The sequence below is a fragment of the Poromitra crassiceps genome, assembly GCF_964638095.1.
Source record: "Poromitra crassiceps genome assembly, chromosome: 3".
NCBI classification, from domain to species: Eukaryota; Metazoa; Chordata; class Actinopteri; order Beryciformes; family Melamphaidae; genus Poromitra; species Poromitra crassiceps.
Window position 1 is genome coordinate 16848689 of NC_139625.1, and position 21968 is coordinate 16870656.

Sequence of the window (21968 nt, forward strand, 5' to 3'; positions counted from 1 at the left end):
CTGTCGTTCCTGTGCATTGAAATGCTAAAATACCGTTGTTCCACTGTCGAAAGCAATAATTTCCATGCATACAAAATAATCTCATAATGAAATAATAGCCTAAGTATTGACAGTTGGTTGTCAGTTTTTCTACAAACTGGTCGGTCAGATGACTGCAATGCATCACTGCAATATTCGTGCCTTTCACACCATGCAGGCTCCCTATGCACTTTTTAAAGTCCCATCATATAATTCTGCGAGATATTTTCCATGCGGGCAGAAGTCGTAACATTTACTAATCAAACTAATCAATCAGACTATCAAACCAGATCAAAGCATAGATGACTGACGTGGCAGAGCATCATACAGAGTGGGCGGGGCCTAGTATTGTCAACATCCTGGTGACACAACTAGCTTCTCCAAAATGGCGGGGGTGGACCACAGAGAAGGTTAGCGACTTTGTTTGGTAGCAAGACTGGCGAAATGGCTCGTTTAAAATAATGATTTGAAACGTTTTACACCTAGGTTTATGAAGTTGTGATTTGGCCATTAAATCGACGCTTAAAGACCTTCGGGCGGGAGTCTCAATGTTTATTATATTGGCTTGTTAGCCATTTAACGCTAGACAGCTAACATTAGCCAGTTCATTTACGTTATCTAAGTCAATCAAATTAAAAAATATATTATAAGCAAGCTGCAGAGCGGGTGATAGTTGAATGACCGTTATACATATTTTAAGGCTCACTCACTGGCAATTTGGTAGCCTCAACGCGAGACTCATCATTTGCTAGCAATTTGGTTTTGTACAACTACGTGTGGAGTCCGAGCAAAGTGAATCCGCTGTACGATCATTAATGCCAAAATTCCCATAATGTACGATACTTTGATCATTTTGTGACACTTAGTTGTAATCTACTAATATGGATCCTATGTCTGTTTATACATCTCTTCTCACAACGTCTTTGCAGCCAATCATGCATTCATGTCCCCTAGGACAACGTAATTTTAGTTGGTAGATAGTGCTTGAATTTCCTACTAAAGTAGTATTATTATTTTTGCTGTTCCTTTACCTCAGTGGAAGTACTTACTGGTGTAAAATGTACTTTAAAAGTAAAAAGCACCTCATTTAAAATGGAAAGTTGAATGTTGTGTTGTCATCATCATCATAATTAAAATTGCCTAGGTGGGCGGGCATGGTTAGTCACAATTTTGCAGGCCATCTGTGACTTAATCAGTGGTGTCATATATCAAGGATTGTGATGTCATCAGAGATGTCACTCGAGCAATCGTGATGTGCAGCAGCAGTACATATTTGTTTGATGGCTGTCTACACATAGAAGAGCATCATTCTGACAGTAGTCGGGTTTCCATCCACCTGTTTTTATGTGAAATTTCAATTTGCGCATAACGTTATGCTTGCAGAGTCGCACCTGGGAATCCAGAAATTGCATTATGGTACCTTTGTCTACTTGTAGATCATCAAGAAATTTTAAATGAATAACGTTAGATGTGTTTAGTACAGCTGTATCGGGTCTAGCAGCTGATCAGCAGCTCAGACAGCCTCAAACACGAGGTGATTGACAGCTCTATAATTCGCATAATAGCAGCAGATGGAACCGGCGCATTATTTCGCATTTTCTTTTGCCGACTTTCTGAAAATTCGATTAAGATTTGCGATACCTTTGGATGAAAACCCAACTATTGAGTGGTGCTACTAGGGGATTAACTCAAATTTGGCGTTTATACATACTTTTTCCTCATGACAGGTCAGGACGAGCCAGAGAGTGAGGATGAGGTTTATGAGGTCGTGGACCTGACAGAATATGCCCGGAGGCACCAGTGGTGGAGCAGGGTGTTTGGGAACAACTCTGGCCCGGTCGCTGAGAAGTATTCCGTGGCCACACAGATTATGATGGGAGGCGTCACTGGCTGGTAAGGCCGGGGGAGATGTTCCTGTTGTCACACACACAAGCCAGTCATTTCCTACATTGAAATAATGCTTCAAGTCAGGCACCAAAATCTTACTGCATCTTGAAAGCGACAAATGAGGCTTCACATATCACGTCAGAAATGCGCATGATTCACCTAATTCAAAGCATTTGAGAATCTGACCATTTACTGTCTTAAGGAAGTAACATCTTATACCTTTAAAAATGACCAAGGTAAATAAACGGCTACAGGTTATTTGTTTTGTCGCATTACTAGAATAGGACATTAATTAGCATTATATCAATTGTGCGAGGCAGCTGTGAGAGTGTCAGCTTTTATTTCTCTTGATCACAAGCATTGTCCAGTCGATCACTCCACTGATCTGATGACTACCGTAGTTGTCTTGACAGGCTGAGACACACACACACACACATGTAATAATGCATGCATGGGCCGTAGCCTGTGGCCCGTCATATATCTGAACAGGACGGTTAATAGAACAAACTGCTTGAAAAGACCTCCAAAGTAAAAACACTGAAGGATGACAGAGTGCACATAACATAAAGACATGATAGGAACAAAGCAATGATTTAATAATGCATAGGATTTAATTCTTATCCAGCAGCTGGAAGTGTAGATGTGTCCAAAGTGTCTAATTAGGCCCTTTTCACACTAACTTTTCACACTGGTGAATAGGGTTGGGTACCGAAATTGCTAGTTTTAAGGGTGCCGACCAAATTACATCGGTACTACAGAGTAGTGTACCGATTCAAGTCAAATCTATTCGGTACCAAATTTCGGCGCATCTGTGTGTAAAATGTTCTAAATAAATAATGTTGAAATAGATAAGTTTGGACTTTTTTTTTTTTTGTACATCTGCAATTACATTATCATAGAGAACCAAAGTGGAACGTCACTTCCTGCTTCAGCACTGTACCAGAGATTTTCATCCGCCATTTATTTTCCCATAGACATTTCGTAAAATGCTTGTAAAAATAGTTTGACTTGTTCAAACCAAACGGTTCAGATATATTTAGAAAAAGGAGAGACCGCATAACATTTAATTCAGACTAAAAGATTGAAAAAATTTATTTATTTAAAGAAAAATATTTTTCGATGTTGTTTTTTTAAGTTTTGGTCTGAGTGAAATGTTCCATGGTCTCTCCCGATTCTAAATATAGCTGAACCGTTTGGTTTGACCAAGTAAAACTATTTTTATAAGCATTTTACGAAATGTCTGTGGGAAAATAAATGGCGGATGGAAATCTCTGGTACAGTGCTGCAGCAGGAAGTAGGCGACACTTTGCCTCTCTATTAATTACGGAGAGAGTAAAGTCCCGAAAAAAGGTACCGCTGGGTACCGGAACCGGTATCGGTTCAAATGCGAACGCTACCCAACCCTAGTGGTGAAGCAGGTGTAACCGATCATTTGTGTGTGTATCCCTTTAAGACCTTAAAGGGATACACACACAAATGCTGCATCAGGTATCAATGGGTTAATGAGGGCCCTGGCACTGGAACACCTACATGGAATAGAACTATTATTAATGATATTGGTTATACCTACTTTACATCCTGCTTTACCACCTCGAAATTGTTGCTGTGAAAAGGGTTTATAGAACCAAAAAGTCCTAAAAACCTTACCCTGCCATGTTCATCATCGTCTTGTGCTTTGACCCAGTTGAGCCAAGATTACATTGCAACCGTCCATCTGTCGGTCAACTGGTTGATCGAAGAGCTTAATCAACATTGTTTATTGGTTCAGTCAAATAAGGAACACTCCCTACCTTCTTCTACCACATCCAGGTGTGCAGGTTACCTCTTTCAGAGGGTTGGGAAGATAGCTGCTACTGCTGTCGGCGGAGGGTTCCTCTTGTTACAGGTGAGAATACTGTCGCTGTAGCATCATGTTTCTATTGAGTCAGTGGCCAGTGGCCATAGTGCATCGTTTGACACAGCTGTACTGTCTTCTTGAGTGATAAACACAACACAGTGCATCATTGTGAGATTCACATTTTAACAAACTACATTGGCGACTGAAGATGCCAGCAGGCCGGCATAATGCGAGGCTGGTCCTCTCTATGGCAGAAAGACTGGCGTTGTTTGTCGGCTGGTCACGGACCATCTGGGTACATATGGGGTGTAGTCGTGCACTCAGTCCCGATGCTACATGCTATTGATTCTTACCATTTCACCAGAGACAGCCAAAAACACCAGAGACAGCCAGTTAACAGGTTGGATAAAAGACAAAACAGATGTTTAGATTTGGTTCAACAGCAGTCGTATTCAAAGAAAAAGCATCCACGCATACAACTGAAGAGATGGTCAGCCTACTAGAGCGAATCGGAGATCGAAAGGAAGAAAATCACAACTGATAGTGGCTCCTACCGATATGATGAAAAGGTTGATGGCGCCTACACTTACAAAACCATGTTGGCGTTAAAGGAAACCACATAGGTTTCCATTAAAACGACTAGAAATTCTGCGCGCTCATTTCTAGGGTGGAGACTCTGGAGACGATACGCCATGGGCACACGTCACCTTTTTTGGTGGGTGTGACCAAACTCTTGCCAACTCAAGCGCTTTGCGGGCTCAGCCAGAGTTTCTCTGGCTCAGCCGATTTCTTGTCATCAGTGATGTCACTCTATGTGTGTGTGTGTGTGTGTGTGTGTGTGTGTGTGTGTGTGTGTATATATATACACACACACATATATATATACACACACATATATATATATATATATATATATATATATATATATATATATATATATATATATATACACACACACATATATATATATATATATATATATATATATATATATATATATATATATATATATATATATATATATAAATAAGATGGGTCGCCAAATATACTTTGGCAGCCCTTAATATACCTGGGCGGCCTGCCCATAGAAAGTCTGTGTGGGAAATTCTGGTAACTATGAGTAATTTTAGGACCTCAGCCTACAAAAATACCTATGTTTCAGGCTATAGAGTAATCTGTGGTTTTGAAATCATGGCTGATGAAGTCATTATTGTCTCTTAATGGGAATTTCTTGCAGACAGGGTCTACAGTAAAAACACAGTAAGAAGTCATAACAAAAGCATTATAGCTGCAGCTTTTAACTTTAGATGGTTGCTGTAGCATCACCATCAAGACTATTGACCCTAGGGGTGTGCCACCTTAGGCACCTCACGATTCGATTCGATTACGATTAAGGGTGCTACGATTCGATTATTAAACGATTATTACGATTAATCACGATTTTCGATGCATCTTTTTAACCAAACAGGATTTTTTTTAAGCAAGGTATATTTGTCAGTATCCATTAATTAAAGTAAACAAACAAATGTACCTCCATTATCTTCAGTTGCGACTGAAGTCCACGCATCACATGTTACAGCCACCCTGCATGCTTTCTTCAGTGATTCCAGTTTCCAGTACTTTGGTTTTGGTCTCGTTTTACAGTTAAGGAACTGCTTTCTGGGCGAAATACCGTATTTTTTGCAAATAAAGCAAAAAAAAAATTGCAATTTTTTGCAAATCGATAATCGAACATTGTGAATCGATTTTAATCGTCACGTGACTCATCGCGATGCATCTAAAAAACGATTAATCGGCACACCCCTAGACCCCCAATTCCTGTTGATTACGGTTTCTTATTAGTGTGTATTGTGTATGTTGCGCAGGCATAACATGCTACATTACTGCCCTGCTGCACTGCAGCCATCGTGCGTCATCAGCCGTCAAAGGAATGACTGCTTTACCAGCACGGAAAGGTGCTCCACTGCTCGCGTTGCGTCCGATGGCTGATCACAGAGGTTCAATTCTCGATGGCTGACGCACCCATGATTCTCCTGCATTGGAATCAGTTGAAGCGATGTTGTTTTCGGATGAATCCGTTCAAAAGTGAACACGCTCTGTGGAGCAGGGAGAATGTCAACAACTGGTGGCAACGCAACGCTGGTAGTGGAGCTCAAGCATTAGAAGACAATTTTGAGCACCAGGTCTTTTTTCCCACAGATCGCCAATCACAGTGGCTACGTGCAGGTGGACTGGAAGAAGGTGGAGAAGGACGTGAATAAAGCAAAGAAGCACCTGAAGAAGAAAGCAAACAAAGCAGCCCCTGAAATAAACACTTTCATTGAGGAGGTAAAGGTACCAACAAAACTTAATTTCTTAATTTGTATTTGCCTCCTTACTGCTCCCAATGCATGACTTTGAATGTTTCCCAAAAAATGGGGGGGGGGGGGGGTAGCTAAGCCAAGCACTATATTTCTTTCAGGTGAGGTTCTTAATCACGATTACTGTGAAAATGTCTAAATGTTTTTTGATGTCTTGTCTTTAGTGGAGGAGGTTTATCGCTCGATTCACAATAAACCCAGTAATGCCCTCTAGTGTGTAATTGGCTGTTATTACACCCACTACCTGTAACATAGGAGACTCACTGTAGATCCAGTATGGTGTGTAGTAGATACATGTGTTCATGACCATACACAGTAACACCAGTATGGATGATTTTCTTACTACATGTCCTCAATTAATCAATCATGCCAGAGACCTAATGGGCACAAGCATGTTTGCTCAGGATTGTCCAGTTGACACATTGGGCATGTAGCGGATTATACTCTGATGTAGAGTGACTTGTATCATGTAGCGGATTATACTCTGATGTAGAGTGACTTGTATCATGTAGCGGATTATACTCTGATGTAGAGTGACTTGTATCATGTAGCGGATTATACTCTGATGTAGAGTGACTTGTATCATGTAGCGGATTATACTCTGATGTAGAGTGACTTGTATCATGTAGCGGATTATACTCTGATGTAGAGTGACTTGTATCATGTAGCGGATTATACTCTGATGTAGAGTGACTTGTATCATGTAGCGGATTATACTCTGTTGTAGAGTGACTTGTATCATGTAGCGGATTATACTCTGATGTAGAGTGACTTGTATCATGTAGCGGATTATACTCTGATGTAGAGTGACTTGTATCATGTAGCGGATTATACTCTGATGTAGAGTGACTTGTATCATGTAGCGGATTATACTCTGATGTAGAGTGACTTGTATCATGTAGCGGATACTCTGATGTAGAGTGACTTGTATCATGTAGCGGATTATACTCTGATGTAGAGTGACTTGTATCATGTAGCGGATTATACTCTGATGTAGAGTGACTTGTATCATGTAGCGGATTATACTCTGATGTAGAGTGACTTGTATCATGTAGGGCTGTCAATCTCCCTCTATAATCAAATTCGAATTTCAGTGCTTTATACATTTTAATATTCGAATTATATTCGAATATTTTAATTAATTTTTAATTGAATTAAAAAAAAAAAAAAAAAAAAAAAAAAAAAATTGGTCTGAGTGAATTGTTGTCTTCTCTTATGTTATGTTCTGATTCTAAATATAGCTGAATCTTTGGGTTTGACCAAGTAAAACTTTTTCTAAGCATTTTACCAAATGTAGATGGAAAAGTGAATGGTGGATGAATATTCAAAATAATATTAGGCTTATCACAAATAGTCCAGCAATGATGTTTATTTAAGAAAACATGTTCCTTGTACAATGTACATACATTCATTGCATTAGAAAATAGGTCAGATAACCAGAGCTTAGTTAATATTCATCAGTGATGTATTGGTGCTGTCTGAAATGCTAAAATAAAATAATTGATAATAAAAAAAGACACAGCCTTTGTTTGAGCTCCTTATCAATAAGCAAATAAGTAAACTTTGCCAAAACAACAATGAGCCATGAACAAAGAAAATCAGTCACGTATTGCACTTAAAGGATGGGTTTACCGATGGGGAATATGAATATATATTAATTCTTAAAAAATCTTAAATTTTGAATCCGTTGAAATTTTTGAAATTGCTTGTTCACAGCCAGAGAAAAAAAAAATTAAAAAAAAAAAAAAAAAAAAAAAACTCCAAATTGCAAGGCGGACTTGGGCCAGATGACGCGAAACGCGTCACCTGGCCCAATTTTTATTTTATTTTTATTTTTTTTTATTTTTTTATTTTTTTTTTTCTCTGGCTGTGAACAAGCAATTTCAAAAATTTCAACGGATTCGAAATTTAAGATTTTTTAAGAATTAATATATATTCATATTCCCCATCGGTAAACCCATCCTTTAAGAGCTACAGGTTTACATTCAGTATAGCAGCTTCAACAGTCAACTTCAGTTAACAATGAATGAACATACATTTTAAGAGCTACAGGTAGGTTTACATCAGTATAGCAGCTTCAACAGTCAACTTCAGTTAACACTCTTTTCTTCAAGTATGTTGTCAGAACTTGTCACTGTTCTAGTGTTCTAAAAAAAATTTTTTTTTTTTTTTTTTTTTTTTTTTTTAATATTCGTTTTTAAAAAATAATAATAATCGAATTTCGTTCATAATTATTAAATTCGAATAATATTCGAATATCAAAATTCGTTTCAACAGCCCTAATGTAGAGTGACTTGTATCATGTAGCAGATTATACTCTGATGTAGAGTGACTTGTATCATGTAGCAGATTATACTCTGATGTAGAGTGACTTGTATCATGTATGTAGCAGATTATACTGATATAGAGTGACTTGTATCATGTAGCGGATTATACTGATGTAGAGTGACTTGTATCATGTAGCGGATACTCTGATGTAGAGTGACTTGTAGCAGATTATACTCTGATGACTGTATGAGTGACTTGTATCATGTAGCGGATTATACTCTGATGTAGAGTGACTTGTATCATGACATGTACTGTAGCAGATTATACTCTGATGTAGAGTGACTTGTATCATGTAGTGGATTATACTCTGATGTAGAGTGACTTGTATCATGTAGCAGATTATACTCTGTTGTAGAGTGACTTGTATCATGTAGCGGATTATACTCTGATGTAGAGTGACTTGTATCATGTAGCGGATACTCTGATGTAGAGTGACTTGTATCATGTAGCGGATTATACTCTGATGTAGAGTGACTTGTATCATGTAGCGGATACTCTGATGTAGAGTGACTTGTATCATGTAGCGGATACTCTGATGTAGAGTGACTTGTATCATGTAGCAGATTATACTCTGATGTAGAGTGACTTGTATCATGTAGCGGATTATACTCTGATGTACATCATGGGTCACCCATGTAGAGCTGGGAGTCTTCTACTGTTGGCTACTGAGCAGCTCCTTTACAGTAACTGGGCATGTTTCAGGTTGTCCTCAGTCTGTCCGTCTGTCAAACTCTTTTTGAGCCGTTGGTTCTATTTAATCATATTTCGCTCGGCGTCTCTTCACCCAGCCAATAAATTGGGCGTAGTGAGATATGGTTTTCTGTCAGGGATTATTACATGAGATGTCACCCGATCAGCGAGACGCCTCGTTCACCGGCGTTATATTCATAACCGTGTTTCTTTTCTTTTTTCCTCCACTCACTCGCCTGCTTCCCCTCCCCTCCTCTAGGCCACAGACTTTATAAAGAGGAACATCGTCATGTCCAGCGGCTTCGTCGGCGGCTTCTTCCTGGGCCTGGCCTCCTAAAGCTGCTGCACCCGCTGCAGTCAACATTTACTGTGAATCCACTCACTACATAGGATGATGTCATGTTCCTCTCCATTGTTTACCTCTCTGCCAAAAGTCTGCGTTGACTTCCTTTTCTTGGTTGAACTGAAGCAGAGTTTTTGAGTTTAGTGCATGATCTGTTGTGACAGTGGTATCTGACTTTTCCCATTCTTCATTGCACCAATCCAAGCTAATGATTGCCCATGGGGAGGAGTGTGTGGCGTGCACATTATGAAAGTGAGGTACAGTAGGGATTGGGTGCTTGGATTGTACTGTGAAAAAAAAGCCTCCCACCTCTACTGTCAAGACTCATCATGGACCTGTGCCAGATTGCTGATTATGTCAAGCTGCCACAAACTTAATGCAGGTTCCTCTTTGATTTTTCCCCAACACTGATCGGACTCCAGATAGTCCATTGTGTTTGCCGGTGGATGCTGATCTCAGATCAGTACAACTCGGCCTGTGTAGGCGCCCTTGTAAATATATAGCCAATCCCTCAGAGCTGTAAATAAACACACAAGAGTAAATATTAAACAGAGGCTATGTGGATGGCAGCAGAGTGGATATTTCTCACCATGCAGCCCAGTGCTTGGATGTTATTTTTTTTTAATGCAGCTGCTATGTTTGTCTGTTTTGCAAGCCATTGTAAGCACGTTAGTTTTTGAAATGAGTAGGGGTGTCACGAACACTCAGTTCACGATACGATACACGATATTGGGTTCACGATAACGATACGATATTTTAACAATATTTTTTGGCGATCGATTTGTAAGTTGAGGGGGCATCCTCCACGCTAATTTGAGTAATTTCACCATTTTCATCCGCCGTGTCTGTAACGTCCCTCGTCTGTTCAAACAAAGCAATGAAAAGGAGAGCGAGCATGCAATCAGATGAAGATCAGTGCCACAATGTTCAGCTTCTTCTTCTCGCGATATGAGATTTCATCTCAACGATACATATTGTCATGTTTTGATATCGCGATATATTGTGAGACGATATATTGTGACATCCCTAGAAATGAGTGATACTGTGGGGGGGGGGGGGGGGGGGGGGGGAGTCAGTTTCCCTGAATGGGATTTCTATCCAATATACGACACATACTGTATCATTATCATAAATCACAACTCTCAACTCAATGTTGTGTGATTTTGTATGAGGACTTGTATCAGTCCCTCCAGGAAATTGTGATTTTGTGATTGCAATGATGAATGCAAATTCAACCAATCTTGCAATTTTTCAAAATTCCCACCATTTCTCAGCAAAAAAGGGCAAAACGGGTGCCTCAACTTTTTGTCAGTTCCGCAAAAAAGATGATAAACTGCAAATTGAATTGAAATTTTTCAGGAAAGTTGCCATTAGGTAGTATTTGAATCACCCCCCCCCCCCCCCCCCCCCCCCAAAAAAAAAACTTAGTTTTTGCCAGTTCCCGGAAAAGAAAACACAGAACCTCGCAAATTGCATTGGAATTGTTGAGAAAACCTGCTGCAACATCAAGCATTTTTATTGCAACAATCACACAAAAAGCTCAGCGAAATCCTGGAGGGACTGCTTTATTATTACTGTAATCCTCGACCTCATTATGGCCTTTAATTGCTGGCCTAGCATCTGCTGTGCCCTAATTACCACCATCACCAAGAGACACAGCAGGCCTGTCAGTGTCAACAGCCATGCTACCCAGTCATGCGTCAGATTCATCATTCACCATGTAGAAAGGTCACATGGAGTTAAGTTGCTTATTTGTTGGGGGCTTTTTCTACCCGTGCAATACAACGTTCCAGATTAAACATGTATGTTTCTGTTGGAAGTGCTAGTTCTGTCTCTTACTGGTGTTTTGTGTGTTCATATTTCTAGCGTTTTTATTTAATTTTACCATTTTGAAAACCTTAACTCAACTGTATGCATTGGGTTGGTTGTCATCTTGAAATAAAGTTGCCTGGTTTTGTTTTGAGTAACAATTCGAAAGACTACATTTCTACAAAGAGAATTTGATTTTTGCAAAGCAGGCATGCTTTTCTTGGGGAAAAGATCACTTCACGGGTGCATAATTGTAATTGTGACAAGTTAATTATTGTATGTGAAGTTAACGTTTACTTTATCCGTGTGCGGTTGGGTGGGTGCAAACTTTCACCACTTGCACTGTAACTGAATTTGATTAAAGACAACCACAGCCATAGCAGAGAAGGGAAAGTGGGAAAAAATGAAGGTTTCCAGTACAAAGCCAAGTCAGCCAGGCTTTCTAAATGCTAATGCTAAATAAAGAAAAGTATAAACAGATGGATATTAATACATACATATATTTACAAGAAAGGATGGAACTTAATACCGCCTGTCATAATTGTGGCATGAGGAAAAAAGTGCAGTAACACTATCTGAGTAGTCCCCTACAGAGAGTCTGCGAGAGTGTTTATTCAACGGCTTATTAGTTGACATTCAACAATTACCTTTTGGGTTTCTCTGTAGATGTTTTAACAGCTTTATTTAGATTCAACAGATTGTTTGCTTCCCATTCCACACACCTGCACCTAGTGTAATATGACAAGACTTCATAGATAATCTGTTAAACATCCGTTAAACAATTTAATGTCAACTAATAAGCTGCTGAAATTGTACAAATACTCTAGACTCTCTGGAGGCAGACTATCCAAATAAAGTGCTACTATGGGCGCTACTTCATTCTCATAATCTTTACCCTAACTAACCGAATACAGGCATCTGGACAAAAAAACTGCATGTCCGGTCTTCCCAGTGTTCAAAGGAATGCTGCAATTGCAATATTGCATTTGCTTTTGGAGAAATGTCTTTATTCTCCTGTTCTTCACAAGGGCATTTTAAGGATGGCGACCTCTGTCAGCAGCATCAGGATGGTGATCAGGTTTGTGCATCATGGTTTTTCTCAGTGGTTGTAAACCTCCAAACAAAATATTGAATAAACCGCTAACATTTCTTTCCAATATTCCAATCCAATCCCAGTGCGTTTTTGTTTTCAAGGGCATTTGCAAAAAGGATATCTTTGTAAAACATTCATGAACCAGCAGCTGTTTGTGTGTGTGATGTTTATGACCTCAACCCGGTCTCACTCCATTGTGTACAAATACCACGGTTTTATACTTTCAAAATACGTTGTGCATTTAATATGCAAAAGTCAAATTCTACGCCAGCTGATATGTGGCGCGACAACCGGCAACTTCCTGGCCGGGCCGACCTCCCGCTACTTACTTGTTACATCACCACAGGGCTGTACGCTTATTTTATTAGGTGGCACAAAGACAAATTTAGCACATACAGGTTAAACATGCTTTATTGGTCAAAATCCATTTGGTCCTTTGTGCCACCTTCGGTCAGGACAGCTGAATCACTGCCGATCTTTCGGAAAAGACTAAAGACTCACCTTTTCAGGCTCCATCTGGGCCCTTCTTGATCTAACTTCTTTCTCTCTCTATTAAAAAAAAAAAATCCTAAACTAAACTCGTACCACTGTTCCTTCAGAATTTGTAGTTGTCATAGACTGTGCTCCATAGTTGACTGCTCTATTGCTGACAAAAAATGTGTTATTGTAAGTCGCTTTGGATAAAAGCGTCTGCCAAATGACGTAATGTAACGTAATGTAAATGGCCAAATAGATAGGGATGGTATAGATGGTTTTAACTTGACAACAAAAAACATTCTAAATTGAACCCCAGCTCACTTCCTGTTGCAGTGTTTGCTATGGACAGGAAAAAAGAAAAAAGAAGCAGAGCAGGACTGACAATTCCGTGAAAACCGTCTATTGTTACGATATTATCGGTAGCTAGCTATGGTATTCTTATCGGTTCTTTTTGTTAAATTAATAATAGAAACTTCCAAAATCTTTCAAATCGGTGTTCATAAATTTAATCTGACCACTTCATCTCAGAGCACTGGACATATCGTCGATTTCATTTTACTCAAAAGATAAATAAAGTATGATGCATTATTATTCATTAAACTATCCAGCATTAACACTTATGTAGCAATAATAAATGGGAAATCTAGTAGCACCCATGCGCATGCGTGCAAGTCTATATTTCTCTTAGCACAGAATAATTTTTAATAGCATATGCTGGCAAAACTGTAGCACTGTACAGCCCTGCCCTGCACCGGCTTCCCTGGGCCACCGGGCAGGGCTTCCTGGTACGCCAGCTTCCCTAACGGGAAAAGTCCCAGTGGAAACCAGCCACTTGTCTGGCAGAAAGACAACTTGGTTGGGGTTAAAAAATTGTCCCACGTCGGGAGGCGAACTAGCTCTCGTGATGAGTGGGGATGTAACGATACGCTCACGATACGATTTTCTCACTTCTTTTTTACAAAATGAGATTGCAGACAAATTACTACTGAAAAAGATTCCTTCAATTAATTCTTTCTTAGACAAAAAACACAAATACTGTATTTTTCTTGATCAAAAATCGAATTAAAGAATCCCTTTTTATTTCTACGGTAGGGTATGACTGCAAAACACAAACTTTGCAAAGAAAGGATACTTCCTTTTCATTGTAAAAGAAAAATTGACAGGGGAATAATCAATGTACTGTATCCCCCCCCCCCCCTCCCCAAATGTTATGTGGTGATGTATGTCATTGTATTGTTCTGTAAGTTGGTATGTACTGTAGCATGGAAATGTAGCGGTTTGTCATGTTTCTTGTTCACCTTTATTGTTAATTTATTGGTTTTGTTTAATATGAAATAAAAAAAATGTTAATTACAAAAAAAAAAAAAAAAAGTCTTTATTCTCCTGTTCTTCACAAGGGCATTTTAAGGATGGCGACCTCTGTCAGCAGCATCAGGATGGTGATCAGGTGACTGCTGTTGGAGATCTGGAAAGAAAGAAACATCAGAACACCATAGAGAAAAACACGTTTTTGCGTCATGGTTTTTCTCAGTGGTTGTAAACCTGCAAACAAAATATTGAATGAACCGCTAACTAGGGGTGTCACGATACACTCAGTTCACGATACGATACGTATCACGATACTGGGTTCACGATAACGATACGATACGATACGATTTTAACAATATTTTTTTAAACTTGAATAATGACAATATATGACTGGAAAAGTAGTATTTTATTTGAAATGCACAAATACAAAACATGCTGTTGTGGGAAATTGTTATTACAATAACAACTAGAAAAACATGAGATTGGAGATAAGGCTTATCTTGAAATAGAATGAGTTACACCGTCACTTAGATTTACTTTGAACTAAAAGGTTTCTCAGCAGTATAAATTATCATTATGCATCTTCAGTTTTTCTTCAAACTCAAACAACAAGACTTTTCTTAATCTATTTTTTATGCATCTTCAGTTTTTCCTGTCAAGTAAACAGTTTTGCCAGAAACTCAATTGAATGGTTTCTCTCCTGTATAACTTCTCATGTGTCTCTTCAGAGACTTGTTCAACTGAACTACTTTCCACACATTGAACTTCAACAAACAAAGACGTTTCTTAGTCTATTTTTTGGGAAAAAAAAAAAAAAAAAAAAAAAAATTTTTTTTTTTTTTTTGCGATATGAGATTTCATCTCAACGATACATATCGTGACGTTTTACTATCGCGAAATTTCGTGGGACGATATATTGTGACACCCCTACCGCTAACATTTCTTTCCAATATTCCAATCCAATCCCAGTGCGTTTTTGTTTTCAAGGGCATTTGCGAAAAGACAAGATTTCTCATGTGGATCTCTTTGTAAAACATTCATGAACCAGCAGCTGTTTGTGTGTGTGATGTTTATGACCTCAACCCGGTCTCACTCCATTGTGTACAAATACCACGGTTTTATACTTTCAAAATACGTTGTGCATTTAATATGCAAAAGTCGGAGTTTACGCACAGTTGATATGTGGCACAACAAAAGCATTGCGATTGCTTTTTCATCTCACTTTTTTGAATCTTCACACATTTGTATCGGTTTTTAACCGTCTCACGATCTATTGTTACATCCCTAGTGATGAGGAAGTTGAAAGTCGACGACGCTATCCGCAACGCGACCTCTGCCGGTCCTAATTTGGACTTTTGGTGGATTCAAAAGTAGGAAAAACATGTTATTTGTATGCAGTCACAAATTGAAGAGATTGGACTGTTACCTTGATCCTGCCGTTGTCCTTGGCTGAGCCCAGCGCTGTGGAGACCTGCTTCAGCCTTCCAGCGGACAGCTCTATCCTGAAGTGTCTGTAGAAATGCCTCTTGAGCCCCTCCATGAAACTGCTCACCTCCTCCCCCTGGATCATCTCCTCCTCCTCCGCACTTTCCTCCTCCCGCCTCACGCTCCTCCACAGCTCCCAAGCATCTCGGGGGTGAATGGTGAGGCTGACCTCCAGCGGCGGCGTCACCGGAAGACTCCATCTCAGTTGGAGTTGTCTGATGCTGGCCTTGGGGTGGCACTCTGTCCATAGCACCGCCAGCCATTGCAGGTTCATAGAGTTGATTTCCAGCGGGCCGAAGGAGCAGTCGAAGGTCCGCTGGAACCAGGATTTGACCAGGGAGGTGTGCCGCTCGGCCCCGCTGCTGCAGAACAGCGGCAGGGCCACAAAGTCTTTGGGGAGCTTGTGCAGGGAGTTGACTCGGTCGCTGACGCAGGTCAGCCATCCGCTCCACACCAACTTCTGGGGCTCCCCCTGCCCGGCAAAAAAAGGCCTTGAATGGATCTGTGGTGGGAGGTCAGAGAGGGAACAATTAGAAAGGTTAAAGGTGCAGGTAGAGATTGGACCGTTCACACCGATTAGAAGCATCAGATGTGTGTCAAACATCCGAATCGAGACACTCAAAGGAGAGGTGGGGGGGGGGAGGAGGGGGGGGTGGGGGGGTTGGGGGTTGGGCACTCTGGCAGAGGGGTCAAACCTAGTGTAGAACGCATTGAGTTCGTCCGGCAGGGTGGGTGATGTGTTTGGGTTTTGCTGTTTTTCCCCTTTGAAGTCTGTAGCAGCATGGAGTCCTCTCCACAGATGTCTGGGGTTGTTAGAGTCCAGTTTGGACTCCAGCTGCTTTCCGTATTCTCTCCGTGCTTTTTTGATTGTGACTCGGAGGGCGTATCGTGTCTGCTTGTATTCTTCTGGCGTTCCGGACTTGAAGGTGGTGGTCCGGGCGTGAAGGGCAGGCCGAACATCACATCCAGGGTTTCTGATTTGGCATTATTTTGATTATTTTTGTTGGGACTATGTCCTCGGTGCATTTTTTTATGAAGCATGACACCATTTCTGCATATTCTTCCAAGCCTCCTGTGTTGAACTCCTCCCATGCCACTTGGTCACTTATCCATACTGCCTTTATGATCGCTGTTGTAACGTTAATGTATAATTCACCGATTACGTCACATTTCCCCACTTTCACTTTGGTACAATAGGTTGCATTGATTGAGGTACATGATGTGTTTAAGGTCCTCTCAGTAAAAACAGCCTTTTGAGCGATCACGATGTGTTCAAATGTAATCTTGCAAAAAGTTTATGGCGAGAAACTTGAATAAATAAGATAGGCTACAGTTCTTTGAAGGACAAGTTTGTCTATGTTTTACAGCAAATATAAAATATATTAGAGATTTGTAATAAATGAAGCACAACTGACCCTCAATTAAGTACTCTTACGCTGGCTGTAAAAGTGGTATTGGTGCGTCCCTAGTGTGAACCCTGAGCTGACCTGTATGAAGACCGTCTCGGCGTCCTCCTCCATCTGTGCCAGCCCCTGCAGTGAGGAGAAGGAGACTCTGAAGCTGCTGTCCACCCCCAGCTCCTCCACCTGCTGCCTCTCCGACGCCAGGAACACCGCCAGCAGCCGGGAGTAGCTCTTCAGCAGGGTGTGTCGGAAGCCGTACAGCGGCGTGACGTACGACAGCTGCCACTCCGTTTTCAACAGCAGGGCCAGCTGCTCGGGGCTCAGCTTCTCCTTTATAAGAGGCGGAGGAGAGGGTGGAAAGGAGAAAACGCACAGGAGCAATGGGAGAAGAGTGGAAGAATGTCAAGAGCTTGTTGATTGAACACAAAAACGACATTCCGATTACTCGTCACTTCTGTAGTGTAACAATACACTACACTGTGCAAGCAAAACCTGAGGGGTCGTATCGTAACCGGTCTGTTTGAAAGCATATCGAAAGAAATGGCTGAATGTGGCCCACAGGAGAACGTGGCTGCAGTGTCAGAGAAAAGTTAGGAGCCTTAAAGTCAAGTAAAAAAAACTAAAGACTCAAACCAACGATGAAAATCAGAATTGAGCACTAAGGTTTGCGGTGTGAACGTAGCCTCACAGTGGGCACACACTCACGGTGATACTGCAGGACTTGGGGACTCTCCTGGTGGTGGCAGGCCTGCGTGTGGTCAGCATTGTGGTGAAGCCCAGATGGGAGGCCATGGTCACACAGCTGCGGTACGACTGCCGGTAGCTCTTACTCATCCTCTGGACCGGCATGTTGTTGAGAGCAGACCTCGCCATGCAGAAAAGATGCACACAAACATAGTTAACTTTTTTGCAGTAGAACTAAGCTTAGTAGAACTAAGCTGTTCTCAACTGGACGCTTTTCTGTTTTTAAAGTTCTGATTCTAAACACTGGGTCAGTTACAGTCGGATTGTGGTGGAAAAATCCACAGCCCACCTTTTCTAGCAAGAGTGGCACTTCACTTTCTCTGGTGGTGACACATCAGTTCTTAATAAAACTTGGTTGAAAACATCCTGCCTACTTGCAATAATCGTGCATTCCTTTATAACTGGGGACTGGTAATCTTACGACTTCAAAGGTCATGAGCTGGGCGGTGACGTCATCAGAGCTGGTATTTCCCATTCCAAACTCGTAGGAGCCTCAGCAGCCCCAACCTCAAAAATCCAAGATGGCTGTGCCGCGCAACAACAGTAGTAGTAATCGTAGTAATATTGTTTAGCACTTCTGCTTTGTTTGTGTCTCATTAAATCAGCTGTACACACAGCACTGCCTAACTTCCATCTGTGTGGACATGAGGCTGCAGTGTTTGTATGCGCAAAATGCCACGAAATGCCATGTTGTCAATTGTTATTGCTAACAATGGCTAGCCTGGCTAGCGACTGGATCTGACCAATGAACTAGGGATGCACCGATATGAAAATTTTGGCCGATGCCGATAACCGATATTAACATTGATGTTATGGCCGATAACCGATATTTACCGATGTCGATATGATCTGTATAAAACCACATTTTGATGATCATCACATTTTGTACATACTGAAAAACACATGTTAACACTGAATTTGAAAAAGTTATGCATTTCTTTATTTGCAAAGCCTTTGGAAAAGCCCATAAATCATAGATTTACTGCATTATTTCATATCAATGTGAAGAATTTGGCTGATAATGATAACCGATATTAACATTGCAACATCTGACCGATACCGATATGACCGATATGTTAAAAAATGACTAACATCGGCCGATACCGATATGATTGCCGATATATCGTGCATCCCTACAATGAACAGTGAACTTCCCAGCTCAAGTTTTCTGCAAATGGAACGCTAACAAAACGGATGTGATCAGAATCAGCTTTATTGGCCAAGTATGCAAACACATACAAGGAATTGGGCTCCGGTTAGCTTTGCTCTCAAGTACACAGAGTACACATATATAGAGAAAAATAAAAAAGGAGAAAGAAGGTTACACATAGTCAAGGCAAGAATACTTTGTAAAAAATACTTTGTAAAAATACTGTTTTTACAGTGACTGCTACATACAATGTGGTGACTGTGCTATATACAATGTAGTAAAGTGGCTATTTTTAAATATGAATATATTAGGGAGTGTACAGTCAAAGTGTACGGTAGGTGTGCAACAACGTTTGTGAACAAGGTTTATACAGATATTGCATTTTTATATATGAATATATAAGGGGGTGTACAGTAGTGCAACAACGCTACGTAGGTTTGTAAACAAGGCTTATGCAGGGATTGCATTTTAAATGACTATATAAGGGAATGTACAATAAATGTTTGCAGTAAAATGTGCAACACTAAACAACAAGTTTCGTAGACGAGTTTCGTAGATGTCATATAGCCTCCACATCCCAGTTATTTTGCGATAAAGGAAGGCACGATAATGCACCACATTCTCTTACATTGGCAATTAGTGAGAATCACTTTCAGACTATCTGTAATTCGCATTCACATCACATCAAGAAGCAGGCAGACGGGAACTAGTCTGGGCACCTTCCACCCCGCTTTTTGTCATGGGGCGTAAACCACGGAACCAGAATGAACACCGGAAGGCAGTGCGCCAAAAAACATCTGTGTTGCTGTTAGCTTGATGTCTCTTCCCTCGATTAATTGTCTGATGCAAAGCTTCTGTATTGGCTTAAAAGATGTGAGATTGTGAATCCGCAATGTTTCTAAAAGAACTTCGGTACGTCCATCTTTTGTTTTGTTGTTTGCCGTTCTGATACTTGGGTCAAATTGTCAAGTTAACGTGAAAGTTGACGAGCTAGAAACGCTGCCATCCGGTCTAGGGCAGGCTCTAGGCCGGAACCAGTAGGGTGACAAAATCAATTGTGGGCGGGAGCCAGGCTCTTTCTCGCCGAGAAGAGCCTGGTGACGCGAGGTTAGACGGGAACTGTGGTTAAAAAAACAACCCATAAAGATTTCACTTGTTTAAATTAGCCTGCATCAGTTTACAAGCTGCCATGTTCTGTTCATAATAGTAAGTCTACGGCAGGTTGCATAGCTTGAAGAATCGGCATACTATGGCCCTTTCTTTCTTGTTTGGAAACATCGCACGAAATTCCATCCAAAATATTGTAGTTTACCGTGGCTTTGTCTATTAGCAAATGCACATGGCTGGTAATGCCTTAAGATTTGTAATATTAGAACTAACTGTATTAGTCTTCTGGTAAATCCGGCATGAATATAAAAACACCAAGCCTCACTAATATTTCAGCTAAATCCCAACATAAAATGGGTTCATGCAGCACGCTAACATGCTAACTAAACGTTACCGGCGGGCGTCCACGGCGTTTAATAGTAACGCTACATTGGTGCATTAAGGTTAATTAGGCGTTGTTCCAGCTAACTAAAACAATGAACATATGTTTTGTTAGTTGTTGATAAAAAGATATTTACCTGCTATCTGGCTCCATGTCCGACACAACAAAACAGTACGCGTTATTTTTTTTGGATGATGGCGAAGGCTATGCGAAGGCATAACCCGCCCCTCTCTGCCTCTGATTGGCCTAGCGTCAAACTTCCATCCAAACACATTCGCTTGGCTATCCTGCATTACATGTCTTTCTACACTGTGTCAGACCGTCAGACTCAATGGGTCAGACTCAGACAGACAGCAGTTACGCTTGCTAGCCTGCATGAAACACGCCAGTGTGTTTATGTTTTTAATATAGTCATATTATATCTATGGTTTATAACGCTGCCGCTACTCTTGGCAGTGCACGTATGTAGCATATAGACAGATAATTGATCAAGGGTGATATAAGGGTTATTTACAGGGAACTAGCAAGCGTCTGTCTGAGTCTGACGGTGACCACAGTGTAGAAAGAGATGTAATGCAGGATAGCCAAGCGAATGTGTTTGGATGGAAGTTTGACGCTAGGCCAATCAGAGGCAGAGAGGGGCGGGTTATGCCTTCGCATAGCCTTCGCCATCATCCAAAAAATATATATCGCAAACAGTACACTCCCCTTGTACTGCACCCGGATACAAATTGAACGTCCCGCTTTATGGTGTTCCTTCTTCTTTGCACTTTCTTTGGCGGATTGCAATCCAACTTTTAATGTGCATACCGCCACCTACTGTACCGGAGTATGTAGAACAGGATCAAGTTTACATTAACTAGGAAAGAACTAAAATAAAATAAATAAAGATAAAATAAAATTCATAAACCACTATATTCTATTAAACAACCCAGTGTCTAATAATTATATTACCCCTCTCTGTGTTACCCATACCTTATCTAAAGCCCAGCTCAGTCACCCAGCCTATCTCACCTTTGATTGCAAACCTTCATTATATTTATATATATATTATATTTTTAACAGTGTATTAATACATGTTCAGTACTTTCAACAATATTACAATATGCACAATCTTGTGAATTTACTTTTCCCAATAGAAATAAAGTATTATTTAAACCAGTGTGGTCAAATATTAACCTGGACAGAACTACCTCCCTTCTGCTTCTCCCTTTAGGACCCTCTACTCTTTTGAACTCTATAGTAGCTATGTTATGCCTTAGTGTACTCATCCCACCTTTTCTGCCAAAGATGTGTTATTCTCTTTTTAATTAGAGCTTTACCTTCCCCTTTTCCAAATTATATCCGTATATAAAAGTCTGTTTAAATTTCTGTCCCACTGATGATGTCACAATGCCTCTGACATATTCAATGATGTCATCAGTGACATCATTATTGACCTAAAATAATCTGATGACATCACTGATGATGTCATAGGCATTGTGACGTCATCAGTGATGTCATAGGCATTGTGACATAATCAGTGATGTCATAAATGCAGAGGCTAT

At 40.5% G+C, this 21968-nt stretch overlaps 2 protein-coding genes across 3 annotated transcripts; one reads left to right on the forward strand and one right to left on the reverse strand.

Annotated features, from left to right (window-relative positions):
• Positions 1-309: 309 nt before the first annotated feature.
• On the forward strand, positions 310-11409 carry LOC310773390 (FUN14 domain-containing protein 1). 2 transcript variants are annotated; one of them, XM_083633258.1, is made up of 5 exons: positions 310-428; positions 1746-1911; positions 3715-3790; positions 5942-6076; positions 9380-11409. In XM_083633258.1, the coding sequence occupies exons 1-5, from the start codon at positions 404-406 to the stop codon at positions 9455-9457; spliced, it is 480 nt and encodes a 159-aa protein (XP_083489384.1). In that variant the 5' UTR covers positions 310-403; the 3' UTR covers positions 9458-11409. The 2 variants fall into 2 exon arrangements, with proteins under 2 accessions (XP_083489384.1, XP_083489385.1); XM_083633259.1 differs by having other exon boundaries at positions 5942-6070.
• A 2765-nt stretch (positions 11410-14174) lies between these two features.
• On the reverse strand, positions 14175-20593 carry cenpl (centromere protein L). The gene is made up of 5 exons (XM_083634435.1): positions 20558-20593; positions 17744-17903; positions 17123-17368; positions 15577-16137; positions 14175-14307 (listed from the first exon to the last, which is right to left on the reverse strand). Exons 1-5 carry the CDS (start codon positions 20572-20574, stop codon positions 14233-14235), a joined length of 1059 nt encoding a protein of 352 aa, XP_083490561.1. The 5' UTR covers positions 20575-20593; the 3' UTR covers positions 14175-14232.
• Between the last annotated feature and the right edge of the window lie 1375 nt (positions 20594-21968).

Bases quoted from the DNA above. Each gene is read 5' to 3' on its own strand.
- LOC310773390 (XM_083633258.1), top strand. From the start codon at position 404: ATGGCGGGGGTGGACCACAGAGAAG. The intron at 429-1,745 runs GTTAGCGACTTT...TCCTCATGACAG, and splicing joins GGGGGTGGACCACAGAGAAG to GTCAGGACGAGCCAGAGAGT. The intron at 6,077-9,379 runs GTACCAACAAAA...CCCCTCCTCTAG, and splicing joins CTTTCATTGAGGAGGTAAAG to GCCACAGACTTTATAAAGAG.
- cenpl (XM_083634435.1), bottom strand. The intron at 16,138-17,122 runs GTCAGCTCAGGG...CTCCCACCACAG, and splicing joins CCGAGACGGTCTTCATACAG to ATCCATTCAAGGCCTTTTTT. The intron at 14,308-15,576 runs GTAACAGTCCAA...CTTTCTTTCCAG, and splicing joins AGGACAACGGCAGGATCAAG to ATCTCCAACAGCAGTCACCT.